Below are 13,019 nucleotides of genomic sequence, written 5' to 3'. Positions count from 1 at the left end.
CTAAGTCCTTCCTAAATATATAAGAGAATAATAAGCGATCGGGAATCGATCCAAAAATGCGATTAATATGTTAAAATAAGTTAGTAGGTTAGGTTAAGCTTTATTATTATCCTGGCTTATTAAATTATTAAGTAAGTACGGCTTAAATCGAGTAAAGGCTTCCGGGTTATTAGTAAGACTCTCCTGGTCTATTTCTTTAACGAGTCGTTTAATTTCGGCGTCGGTAGTATAGAAAATACCATGCTTTATAAAGAATTTAGAAGCGCTAGTATTACTTATTAATAAAGAAATACCGGTTTTTTTAAAAAGAAATGTATTAGTTAGGGGAGCTATAGTAGATTAGGAGTAAATATAACCTCGAGTATGGTAGGGTTAGGAAAAAAATAGGAAGGAGGAGTAATTTATGATTTTTTCTCGTATTAATTTATATTTTATTACCGGGTTTTTAGGAATACGATTAAATAGTCTTATCGTAACTTCTTTATTAGGCTATAGTATTATTTCTACCTAATAGTTACTTACTTTCGTTTGGATCGCTACTTAAATAATTTAATTACCTACCTACTTAGTTTAACTATCCGCTTAATTTAATTACCTACTTAATTTAACTATATATAATTAGTTTAACTCTGTATTAAATTTCTAATACTAGAATTATTAAACCTTAGCTAACTTAATTATAGCTTATTATTAATTACGATAAGTAACTCGGGGTATAAATACTATATAAATAAAATTATTAAGAATAATACTATATATACGAGGTATAACTCATAATAAAATTAATAAAAGACGTATGTATACCGATTTTTACGCTTTAAATTAAATAAGTACTAAATAGGAACAGTATAGGTATGCTGTAATAGAGGTACGTATAGTAAGGTTAATATAACTACTAATAACTAGTTAAGTACCGATCGAATTAGATTATAGCTATAAATAGCTATAATTAATTAATCGGCTAGCTAAAGACGGTAGTTAAGAAAGATTAAAATGAATAAGATATAGCGAAACGGCGATAGCTAGAAAGGCATAGTAAGAAATAATAGATCCTAATATCTATAGGTCTAAGTTTAATTGATGAAAATATAAATACGAGACCTATATAAATATATATCCAAAAGGCTACGTAGCTTAGTTCTACCGTATTACTATAGCCTCCCTAGCTTAATTATTCCGTAAGGAGTAATTAAACTCCTATTAATAATTAGTACGATTACTCGAACTCGTTTCTTATTAATCCTAAATAACCTAATTAACCTAATCCCGATTAACCTTAGTTAACTAAAAGCGAGTTAGTTTAATTAAAGGTTAACGGGATAAGTTAAGGAGAAATAAGATAATCTTAATAACTAGGAACGATTATAATAGTAATAAGTAAGTAATAGGGTAAGTAACTATAACTATACCTAACTATACTTAATCCCGATTAATCCTAAATCTAATCGACTTATTCCTAATTAACCTTAATTAATTAAAAGCGAATTAGCTTCATTAGGGCTATTAAGAAATAACAGGGATCCGTTAGGGAATAGGAACTATAACGGGTAGGTAAAATAAGCGTAGCTCCCGAAAGAAACGAAAGAAAACAATCCCTAATGTAACGTAATTCCCGTCCTTTTCGTTTATAACTATCTTTTACCGATCCTTTTAATTAATCCTAACCCTATAAACTAACGTAATATATCCTATTTAATGCCCGACTATTCCTATAACTATTCTCGATTATTCCTATAGCTATTTATCCGGTAGTATCTACCGGGCTTCCCTTAGCCCTCGATTCCTCCCTTATACGTAGTTCTAGGGCTCTTACGGCTCTCTTACGAACCATATATCGGTAAGGGCGGTAAGAAGGGCCTTTAGGCGTTTTAATCCTATTCCTATACTATATATAGGCTATTTTATTTAATATTTATTTAATTCGTTTCGTATCGGTATCGTTTATAGGTCTTCGTATTAATCGGAACGTCCCCGATTAGGTTTATAGGTATAAGGCGCGTATCGGTTATCTTCTCGTAAGGATATCGTAGTACTTATTAATTAGGGAGTTAAGGAGACCTTCCTAGGTATTATTTATAATTAGTTAGGATAAATAAGGGTAATCTAAGTTATTAGTAAGCCTTTTGCGATTAAAATAAACTAATCGGTAACGAACGAATACCTTTAAGCGTATACGAGCGTATGTTATAAAAAGGGGGGGTAGCGGTAACGTAGTTAGATTAACTAAAAACTACTACCTAGGCGCGAGTAAAAAATCAGGGGTAAAAACGACAGGGGTAAAACTAAAAGACTACCGAGAAACGAGAATAAGGTAGATCTATTAATCGGCGAACGAGCTTTTAGGTAAGCTAATTAAAAGCTATTAGGAGGGCGTAGTTATTAATAATACTTAACCTAAAAAGCTATGGCCTAAAAAGGCTTAATCCGAAAGCTACGAAAACGGCTTTAGAGCTACGAAAATAGCTCCTAATTAATTAAAAATTAAGGAATCTCCTAACCGACGTATCCTAAACCTATTAACTATAAAAACGATCGCAAAAGGTCGCTCCTAAGATAAGGTAAGGTTACGGACGAGTTATTAAGTAGTCGCTATCGAATAGGAGTAACGTAGGTACGCTATAGGAGATACGTATAGCGAGGTTAACCTAACTACTAATAGCTGGCGTAGTACCGATCGAATTAGATTATAGCTATAAATAGCTATAATTAGTTAATCGGCTAGCTAAAAACGATAGTTAGGAAAGACTAGAAAGAATGGAATAGCGATAAGGCTAGAAAGGCATAGTAAGAAACGAATAAATAGCTATAGATCCTAATATCTATAGGTTTAAGTTTAATCGATAGAAATATAAATACGAGACCTATATAAATATATATCTAAAAGGCTACGTAGCTTAGTTCTACCGTACTACTATAATATTAAAAGGTAGCCTAATCCGTAAAGTAACGCCTATATTATCGGCTTTTATTTTCTTCTTTCTCTTTTTCTTAGCCTAGCTTTCTTAAATAATCTAGCTATCGAGGAATTTATCTATCTAGAAATACTATATTATCGGTTAGGGAGCCTGCTAAGTTACGGTAGAAGAATAGGTATATTAATAGGAAACGGCTTAGATAAGTAAATTCGAAGCGGAATAAAAGAAATAATATATTAGCCTATCCCTTGTTAGTAAATCTAAATAGCTACGCTAGTATTACGTAAGCTACGTAAGTTACGCGAGATAAAGTACGACGCGATCGGAGCTACTTTACCTCGTTAACCTATTATACTACGTAATATTACGTAGTATTTCGGCCGTCTTTAAACGATTCTACTATTTAAGGTATTCCTTTAATACATTTTATAATTTAGCCTTTCATATTAAGCTATTAGTTTAACCCTTTCTATCCTTAAGGTTAGATAAATAATAGGACGTAAAGCGGTTATAGGGGTAGTATTCGTTTCTATCTTCGGTCCTTAATCGTATCGAAGCGGCTTAGTTATAAGAGTATTATCGTTTTCCTAACGTATCGCCGGGGCTATTTAGATCGGGAGATAGCTTATAATAGGCTTTAGCTATAATACCGTCCTCGAAGCCGGCTTTAACGGTAAGTTACTCCTAATTAACCTAGAAATCCATTAACTAGCTATAGCGACGGGATTTAAAGGAAGTATAAGGAATATACCTATAATAGCTTCGTTTAAAAGTATTCCTAAACCTTAGCGATAATTATTATATCCTTCGCGGTAATTTTCTTAGAGCTAATAGAATAGGACGCTATATTAATTCGCTATAAATAACTATTTAAGGTAAGAAATAACGGGGATATATAAAATGTTATTATAAAGGTAGAGTACTTATAGCTAGGCTTTAGAGCGCTTACGGTTATTTTAGTTATAGCCGCGGTATATTTTACTTATAGTAAGTATATATTTTCGTTAGCGCTTTAATTACTTAAGCTTACTTTAGCCTTTACCCGGGAACCGAGCGATTTCTTAGGAAGTCGTATATAGGAAAGCTATAGCTTATTCCTTGCTTTATCCTAAAATTAATGCCTAATAATTAACTTATGCTTTAGTAGCTTAAATAAAGCCTATAATAATCCATATAGCGGGATAAGAAAGGTAACGCTTCATTAAATATTAGCTTAATCCGTATACTTATTAATATAATTATCCGTAATAACGTAAATATCGCCGACCGAGTATATAACGCGTTATACCGACTCTCCTTATTAATTACTATCGCTAAATATACTTTCTCGTTACGATAAATTAATACTAGTTAGATATTATTCGGGATTACCTTTTAAGCCGTACGTTATTAAACGTAGTCGTTTAGAATCCTATCGAATTCGATATAGTTAACCGTAAAGGTAAATACGAATTACTTACTTCCTATCGATTATTTTAATATATACCTAGATCTTTAAACCATTATACTTACGCTTTTTTTTATATTCCTTAACTACTTAGCCTCCCGCTATCTACCTTTTTAAATAAGTTATAATAACCTACGTTAAGATATCTTTAATCTTATTCCGGTACTTGCTTTTAATACCGTTTACCTTAACCGAATTAAGCCTTTTTTAAATGCCGTCCTTATTTACCGATCCGATATCGAAATCTAGGAATAAGTCTACTACGCCGTTACCGAATCTACCCCTCCGCGAAAACCCGTTTCCTTTTTCCTATAAATACTATCGGTATATAAAATAAATAGCTTTATAAATTCCTCTAAATTACGCGTTAATATAAATAAAGTCCTTAGAAATAAACTTAGCGTTATATACGTCGATGTTCCGAATTTTTACGAAGCCTTTTTTAGTAATATTCTAAACCTCGAGGTAGTATTTATAGATATCTTCTAGGAATATATTAATAAGATATTACTACGCTATAGAAAAGGTCGTTAGATTAAATAGCTAGAGGATATTAACTAGGACGACGTTATTACCTAGTTAACCGATTTATATAATGAAATTATCCGGTAGGCGTAGAATTATAGGCCGAAAATAATACGGAAGCCGTTAATTTACTTTAATAAACCGCTTTATGGCTCGGTTACGAAGCGGAAACCCGATTTTATCTTTATAAATAACCCGACGGTAGGGAACGATTAGTTATATATCTTAATACCTAAGGAATTAAAGAATAATCTTAAAGAAAATATAGATTTTAAAGCGCGGCTTACTCTAAGAAGATTCGCGAAAGAAGTATTTATTTCTTAACTTATTCGCCGCTTTATTTTAGCCTTTACTTTATATAGACGTTAGATACGGCTTTAGGAATTCGACCGGCTTAGCGTTATCGCATTTAAGAAATTCGATATTTATAACATAGGGTAGCTATTTATATTAACTATCCTTAGTTTTCTTTAGATAAACGATTAATCGCTTAGCTTCGACCTTATTATAATAAAATTAAATTACCATTAATATATCGATATTAAGCGAAATAATACGATAAAGCGTATTATAATCGATAGTTTTATAAGGCGGATACTAGGTATAATAAGCCGTATAACTACTTATTAGAAAGCGTATCCCGAAGGAGATAAGATAGTACCGCTTATTATTAAGGACTTATGGTAATTTCTAGAACGTAACGACGAAAGTAGATTACTTAAAGTAGTAATAGAGAAACGCGTAAAGAATGTCGCGCGGTATTACGCCTATGCGACGGTTTATATAGGATATAATAACGACGATATTTAGGGTTATATTCGTAAAGGATTAAACGTTATAAAGGCTAGTAACTATAACTAAGAGCGCCTAGCTTAGTTTTTTCGATTACGCTTAAGTTCTATAAGCCTTAAACGCTTATCTTATTAAGTTAGCGTTCCTTTCCCGCCCGGTAAGAGGTCCCGTTTAGGTTCGGGTTCGGTATTTCCTATAAAACCTAGAAGTTTACTCCCGAACCGGGTTTACCGACGTATTATTTTACGCGATTACGGAAGGCTAATCTATAAGGTAAGCTTATAAGTAGCCTTACTTAAGGCGTTAAAGGGATATATTAAAGGATACGAATCTTTATATAAGGCTAGTATTCTTTATCGGGATATCTTAATTAATAATCTTATAATTAATAAGGATAACGAGAACCTTTCTTAGCCTTTGTTTTTAATTAATCTCGATTTTATTATTAAGACCGATCGATTATAAGTATTAAGTACTAAAGAAATAACCGGTACGAGGGCTTTTATAGTAATCGGGATCCTTTCCGGCGACGATTATTCCTTTATAGATAACCTCGAGTCCTTTTTTAGGTTCTCTTTTAGATTTATATCTATTATAACGGATAAGGTAATAACTAAAGCATTCCTCGATATAATAAATAGAATTATATAGATATAAAAGAGCTTACTACCTTAAAGCGAGGAATAATAACTAAGAAGGCCTTCTATAAGACTATATCGGTATACTTTACTCCGTATTATTAGTCGCTAATCCTTTGCGTAATTAAGTTACGCGATATAGTATTTCCTAACGGTTAAAGTTAGAAATAAGAAGATAAATTACTATATTTACGGATACGGGAAATTCTTTACGAAGCTTAAATTAATCCGTTAGTAGTAATAGTAGATTAATAAACTTAAGTTTATTCTTTTACCGCGACTAAAGGTAGTTAGGGTAACGTAACTTTAAACATAGGTACGAAGGTAATAATGCGAAGGTAATGCTGCCTTATTTAAAATATATAAAGAGAAGTAACGTTAAGCGTCGGATAATATAGCTACTAACGCGACGACGTATTCTAATGCCGACTTATTTAGGAGACTAACGGAATCGATAACCTTTTATAGATATAATTAGATTTATCTTATAGTCGCGGTATAGCTAACCCCGATAAGGAAAATATACTATTATTATAAAGTTTTATTAGCCTCGAAATCTAGGATTTAAGTAATACGATCCTAGATATTAAGAGTTTCGATTATTATAATAATACGGTAAAACTAAGCTACGTAGCCTTTTAAATATATATTTATATAGGTTTCGTACTTATCTTTTTATCGATTAAACTTAAACCTATAGATATTAGGATCTATAGCTCTTTATTCGTTTCTTATTATACCTTTATTCGTTATTTTTATTTATTTTTATTAGTTTTTCCTTTTCCTAGCTACCGTTTTTAGCTAGCCGATTAGCTAATTATAGTTATTTATAGCTATGATTTAATTCGATCGGTACTAGGCTATAGTAGTACTCCTAAGACCCGTCGGAAGGTCCTCCCGGCGCTAGGTAAGCGCTTCGTACGTATAGCTAATATACGGTAAGCGAAAAGATCGTTAAAAGGTAGGATCGTATATAAGGACGAGGCAAGCGACGAGGAGATGCCTAACGAGTAAGAAACGGCGTAGGAAACGGTTAAAAACGAGGGATCGTAAGCGGAGAACTATATTAAGGTAGTAACGCCGTAATCGGAGGGTTTTAATTAGTTTTAGTAGTCTAAATAGCTTTAATTATTTACGTAGTGGTAGTAATAGTAAGGGTTTTTTAAGTAATCCGCGAAGGAATAGTCCGTAGAAGGGGATTAAACTTATATATTAAAGTTTATTTTATATTAAACGGTCTTTTTAGCGTAATTACGGTAATACGTATTTAGAAATTATATAAGTTTATTTATATTAGGTTATGAAAAGCGGGTCTTATTAAGCTAGACTTAGGTTTAGACTTAGGCTAAAAGCGGCGTAGCTTAGGTTAGATTCTTATTCCGATTCTAGATGGTAAAACCGATCTTGGAGGTACCTATCCAGCACGTGTATATATATGCGCCTAACCCAATGCATGCGCTTAAAGGGAGTTACATACCTGAGGTACCCATCCAGGTACAGGCAGGTAGATTACCCATACGTGTACACGTATATGAGGTACGCACCTACGCATAGAGATACATACCTGTACCTAAGGGAGGCGCCCCCAAAGGTTACTTGTCCCGGGCAGCTTAGTGTCCACGCATTCGATGCCCGGGCCGAAACCTTCCCCTAGGTAAGCTTGGCGAGGCATGGATAGGTGCATACGGCATTCGTCAGTGGATTGAATGGGATCACATCCATTGGTGGAAACACCCCCCTGCTCACGTAACACTTCAATTAGGTAAGCCTGCCAGCCACTTAGGTCGCGCACGGCCTACGTTTAAATACATATCGACGCGGCCTAGTTTACGTAAGCCTCGGGCAAATCAACAGCTGGCTTTTGGGAAGGCTGAAAGAAGCGACCTCTTCAACGCGTTCAAACCTCAGAAATTCTACCCCCCCGCCTTCTCCCCAGAAGCAGAGGGGCATACCTGCGAAGACTGCCGGCATATCCTGTTTCCGGAGCGCCTTGACGTGGAGATAGCGTATCCTTAAGTCGTTTAAGATGGTAAGTCGAGAAATCCCCTCGAGTTGGGAGTTATAACTGATTACCGGGAACTACTAGTCTGCGCTCTTCAACTTCCAGTCCCTCCTACTCGTCATCCTCCTCCTCATCTGCACCTGCGCCTACGTCCATCAAATATTCCCGACAATTCTCGACGGGAATAAGCAAGGGTGGGTTCGCTCGCTGGACTGCTCGCCGAGCGCCGTGCCACGGCTGAACCTGCGCTAATCACAATTGCTTGTAGGCTGATGGGTATTTTCTGGAAGGCAGCGAGGATAGGGGAGAGGCTAAGCCCGTATATGAGTCTCTGTTGCGTGTTTATGGCGGTAAGCCGAACAACGCCGAAGATCCTATTAATCAAGTCTAATCATCGGTAATTAGGTCTCTATGGTTCTCGGCAACTAGCATGTCAGTCTGCTAGGTTTCCCCGGCGCGTAGGTGTAGAGCAAAGGAATTTTGTTTCAATTTGACCGTCGCGTTATAAGCAGCGAAGTTCGCGGCCGACATAGCAGTTGTTGGTTGATGATAATACAACGCGACTGAGCGGACGTGACCCCTACCTACATCGTACTCGCCACGAGCACCTGGGGCATCCCTCCGAGAGACTGCCTGGAATCATCGATCGGTCGACTGCGGAAATAACCGATGCCCGCGCTCGCCCTGAGCATTGCCATCCCGCGTCTGTATCTGTTACCGCAGCCTAGGCTGGCCCGCATCATCCGACTCCCTGTCGAGCGCACCGCGCCACCGTGATTGGCTGCGTCTTCCCGCCGACTGGGCGTTTAACCTTCCGACAGAAAGACCTTTGCGACAGATTTTAGGCAACGCATGGCGCCATGCGAGAGCGATCTGGGTGCGGCGGCCGAGCTGAGCCGCATCTGCCTGTGGAACTCACCCTCATCGTCCAGCTATATGATGAGTGTGTCCGCCAACGTGGTAGTTCTCAGACCCGACCCTGTCGACGATGTGATTGGATTTCTCAAGGGGCAGCAGTACCAACATTGATAACGCGGCTAGAATTGGCACGGTGATGGACAGTTAGGGTGTGGATGTCGCCCCGGGAACACCCCGATATGCAAGCATGTATGTCTCATTCGGGGGATAAACCTGTCTAGTGTATATGAGGGGATTTATTAGACGTCTCAGTTCTTAGAAGCGAGATTTCGCTAGTTGATTGCTGATTGTCATTTCGCGGAGCAGATCGACCTCCGTTAGTAGGGTGGATAGACCTCGCAAATCATACCTCCCATACCTACCTACGTCGGCTGTGTCGTATTATGCGCGTATAGTAAAGGTGTTGATACTTAATATAGGTACCGTGTTAGGTGCCTTATAAGGATCTGAAGCTGAGAGAGCTGCCGACCCCCGTGGGTAGCGAACGAAGGAAGGGAGGAAGGAATCGACGAAAAGATGCATAGATGAGAATATGCTTACGGCAGCTCAACTTCACGCACATGGATATATATATTCGCACATACATACCTCTTAGGTGCATATTTGCGTATTTAGTATATAGGCCGCACGTCAGATTATAGCTTATATAACCTCTCTCGTCACATGGAGATCGACCACCGAGTATCCCCTGACACTGCGTCTTTCCACAAACTACCGCATACCATCCCCGGGTAACTGATTGCATAATTTAGAAGCGCGAATCCTTCGGTCTGCCTGCGGCTTTGCTGAGCGATGACTTGCATATACGGCATGGACTCGGGAGGTCGCACGGTCGCCCTAAGCAATCTTACGATGCAGGAGAGATTATGTTGTCATGCAAGACTTACCAGTTCGCGGCTGTTGGGATTAGACTGAGATATTGCATGTACAATAGATGGAAGATAGGGTGTGTGTGGGGGTTGACTCGTAACGCCTCTGCTATAATATGCCTCTTCTCTTCTAGATTCTTACTACCTATATACCTATGCGGTAACCGAGTCTATAGATCAGCCTAACTAGTCCCCTGAACCTTACCCCAAAACGGGTTACGGCTTCCTAAAGATTTTATTAGCTCTTTCCTACGACCGTACTCCATTAGTTAGTTAGGGTAAGATCCTTTTAATTACTTAAGCCTCTACTACCGCTATTACCGCTACTACTGCTATTACTACTACTATTACTACTAAGTTAACTATACTACTAAGTTAACTGCACTACTAAGTTAATTATACTACTAAGTTAACTATACTACTACCGCCGCTACTATTACTATTACTACCGTTAATCTAATTATTTATCGGATGCTCCTAGGGTAACTTTTAATTACGAAAAAGAATAAATTAAGTATACGTTCGTACGGTAGTTAGGAAGGAAAATTTAATAACCCTTATACGAAAAGTTTAGGTAATAGGAATAAAGTTTAATTAATAGGGAAAAAGCTCGGTAAAATCGCTTAATCCGGTTAGAGGTTAGGGTAAGGTATAGGGGACTAGTTAGGCTGATCTAAGACCTCTGCGGTAACCTGCCATATACTATAATGCAGGGGACATACATACGGAAGTAGTGCGCTGTAGACAGGAAGTCGCCTCAGCAAGGCTCGTCTCTCTCTCTCCCTCTCTTTCTTCGGACTTTTGTATCCCCTTTATGGGAGCGATGAGGGAGGAGGCTGAGACCGCGACAGCCCGCACTTACGTGCATATACCTATGCACACACACACACACACACACATATATATACTATATATATATATAGTATAGGAAAGGCATCATACTCTAGTAACAATCTGGTGGCACAGGGCAACGGGTAGAAACAGGACTCGACTTTCCCCGACCGAGGATCCAGACGTCGTCTTTCTTGGTTGGTTGAACCTCACTGTTAGGAACAGCAAACATGGCGTCGGCCCGTATCAAGGCGCTCCGGGGAACCCGACATGTGATATCCTTCTGTTCGCCGTGTAGGTAGGCATGTACGCAGGCCGGCCGGGCCAAGTCGGGTAGCCGACGGCTCAACGATCGCCGATAGGCACATTCCCGAGGCATTGCGAAAGGTGAGCAAGAAATATTGCCACTACCCGACGACTGCGTCGTGTTGTCGACGGGAGGCGGCAGAGGATGGTGGCGCATCAACTGACTGAGTCGAGGTGGCAAAATCCCTCCCTAAGTTATTAGTTGTATGCATCGGATCATCGTTTGTTTTCTTTTTCTCTCTTCCCCCCCCTCTCTTCAATCCCGACTTAGGTAGATGGCAAAGTTTCTGCGCCGATACCTATGTCTTCCTTTACTCGACGGCATTGGCCTGGCCGAATCCGCCACCTTGCTTGACTTTATTTTATTTTGTTTCGTTTTATTTTATGGAACAAAAGTCAAAGGCAAAGCCGAATAGGACGACGGGGGGAGGCATTATAGAGAGGATGGCTCTACGATCGCCGCTGACTCGTGGCTGAATCGCTCTCTTCCTCAGGACTCTGCAGCATTCTGGCTTCGGGACGAGGGTCGGTTTCTAGCGCATGCATCAAGTGTGAAATACGGCAACGCTCTGTAAGAAGGCCATTCTCCTCCTAGGCAGTAAGTAACACATGCAGACTGGATATATATCGACACATGCATGCTCGTTAGACAATGGCATCCTGGCGAGCTGCAGACTCGACTGATACAGCACCGAGGTTAGCTGTTTCAAGGGCGGTCTGCCATCGTCGCCTTAATGGCTGATACACCCAGTCACACAGAGCAAACACGCCGGAAGGGGAAAGTCGCCCAGGCACGGTTTCAGCGAATGGAATGACACCGTAGGCCTTTGGACTTGCCTTCTACGCAGTATGTTGGCGGCCGGGCGGTTCTGAATAGACGGTAAACTAACCGGGGCGAGGCGAGGCGAGGCGAGGCGAGGGCGGAAGGGGGGGGGGGCGCGGAGGACGTTGGCGGCGACATACTCGTCCAGTTACAAGTCGCATCCGAGTCATGGAAGGCTGCTGAGCAGTAAGAGTAGGTAAGGCATACCTACATATATAGTAGGCGAGGAGGATGCGGCGTCTAGCCTCCGAAGGCGAAGTGGGATTCCTCTCTCCTTTTCTCTCTTCTTGTTTTTATCGGCGGGAGAGACTGGATAGGAGGGACTGGAGGAGGCAGGTAGGCTGGGTGTTGATAGACAGCTAGAGATGCCCTCCGGGAATTAATTCGCAGAAACCGGAACTCCCACCCGATATATGAGTAAAAAAGCTGCCGCCTACCTACCTCCTGCGTACCTGAGAGAGCGCCGATGCCTTAGGTACCTAACCTAAGATACCTGCTCGTAGGTACCTTCCACTATCCAAACATGGCGCGACATACCGCCCGGGTTAGAGATAGGTACTTCCAGTTTCAGGCATCTGTCTTAGGTACCTTGACAGGTGTAGGTAGGTACCTAAGGTGGCCTAACACATAACACACGCCTGCCCGACCGCCCGACCGCATACCACTTAGGTACCTAAATGCAGAGGGGCTGGAATCTAAGGTCTCAGACCAGCCCAACTAGTCCCCTATACCTTACCTTAACCTCTAACCGGATTAGGCGATTTTGCCGAGCTTTTTCCCTATTACCTAAACTTTATTCCTATTACCTAAACTTTTCGTATAAGGGTTATTAAATTCTCCTTTCTAACTACCGTAAGAACGTATACTTAATTTATTCTTTTTCGTAATTAAAAGTTACCCTAGGAACGCTCGATAAATAATTAAATAAGCGGTAGTAGTAGTAATAGTAGTAA

General features: G+C 39.3%; 1 protein-coding gene across 1 annotated transcript; it reads left to right on the top strand.

Moving 5' to 3' along the window:
- Positions 1-8,343: 8,343 nt before the first annotated feature.
- GGS23DRAFT_607702 (uncharacterized protein) lies at positions 8,344-8,748 on the top strand (the record flags this gene model as incomplete). Its single annotated transcript, XM_051520091.1, has 4 exons — positions 8,344-8,346; positions 8,404-8,513; positions 8,588-8,669; positions 8,725-8,748. The coding sequence occupies 4 exons, from the start codon at positions 8,344-8,346 to the stop codon at positions 8,746-8,748; spliced, it is 219 nt and encodes a 72-aa protein (XP_051367948.1).
- Between the last annotated feature and the right edge of the window lie 4,271 nt (positions 8,749-13,019).

The sequence above is a fragment of the Durotheca rogersii genome (assembly GCF_024521655.1).
Source record: "Durotheca rogersii strain YMJ 92031201 chromosome Unknown GGS23scaffold_35, whole genome shotgun sequence".
NCBI lineage: Eukaryota > Fungi > Ascomycota > Sordariomycetes > Xylariales > Xylariaceae > Durotheca > Durotheca rogersii.
Note: the sequence above shows the minus strand (reverse complement) of the source record. Positions and strands in the feature narration are given on the sequence as shown.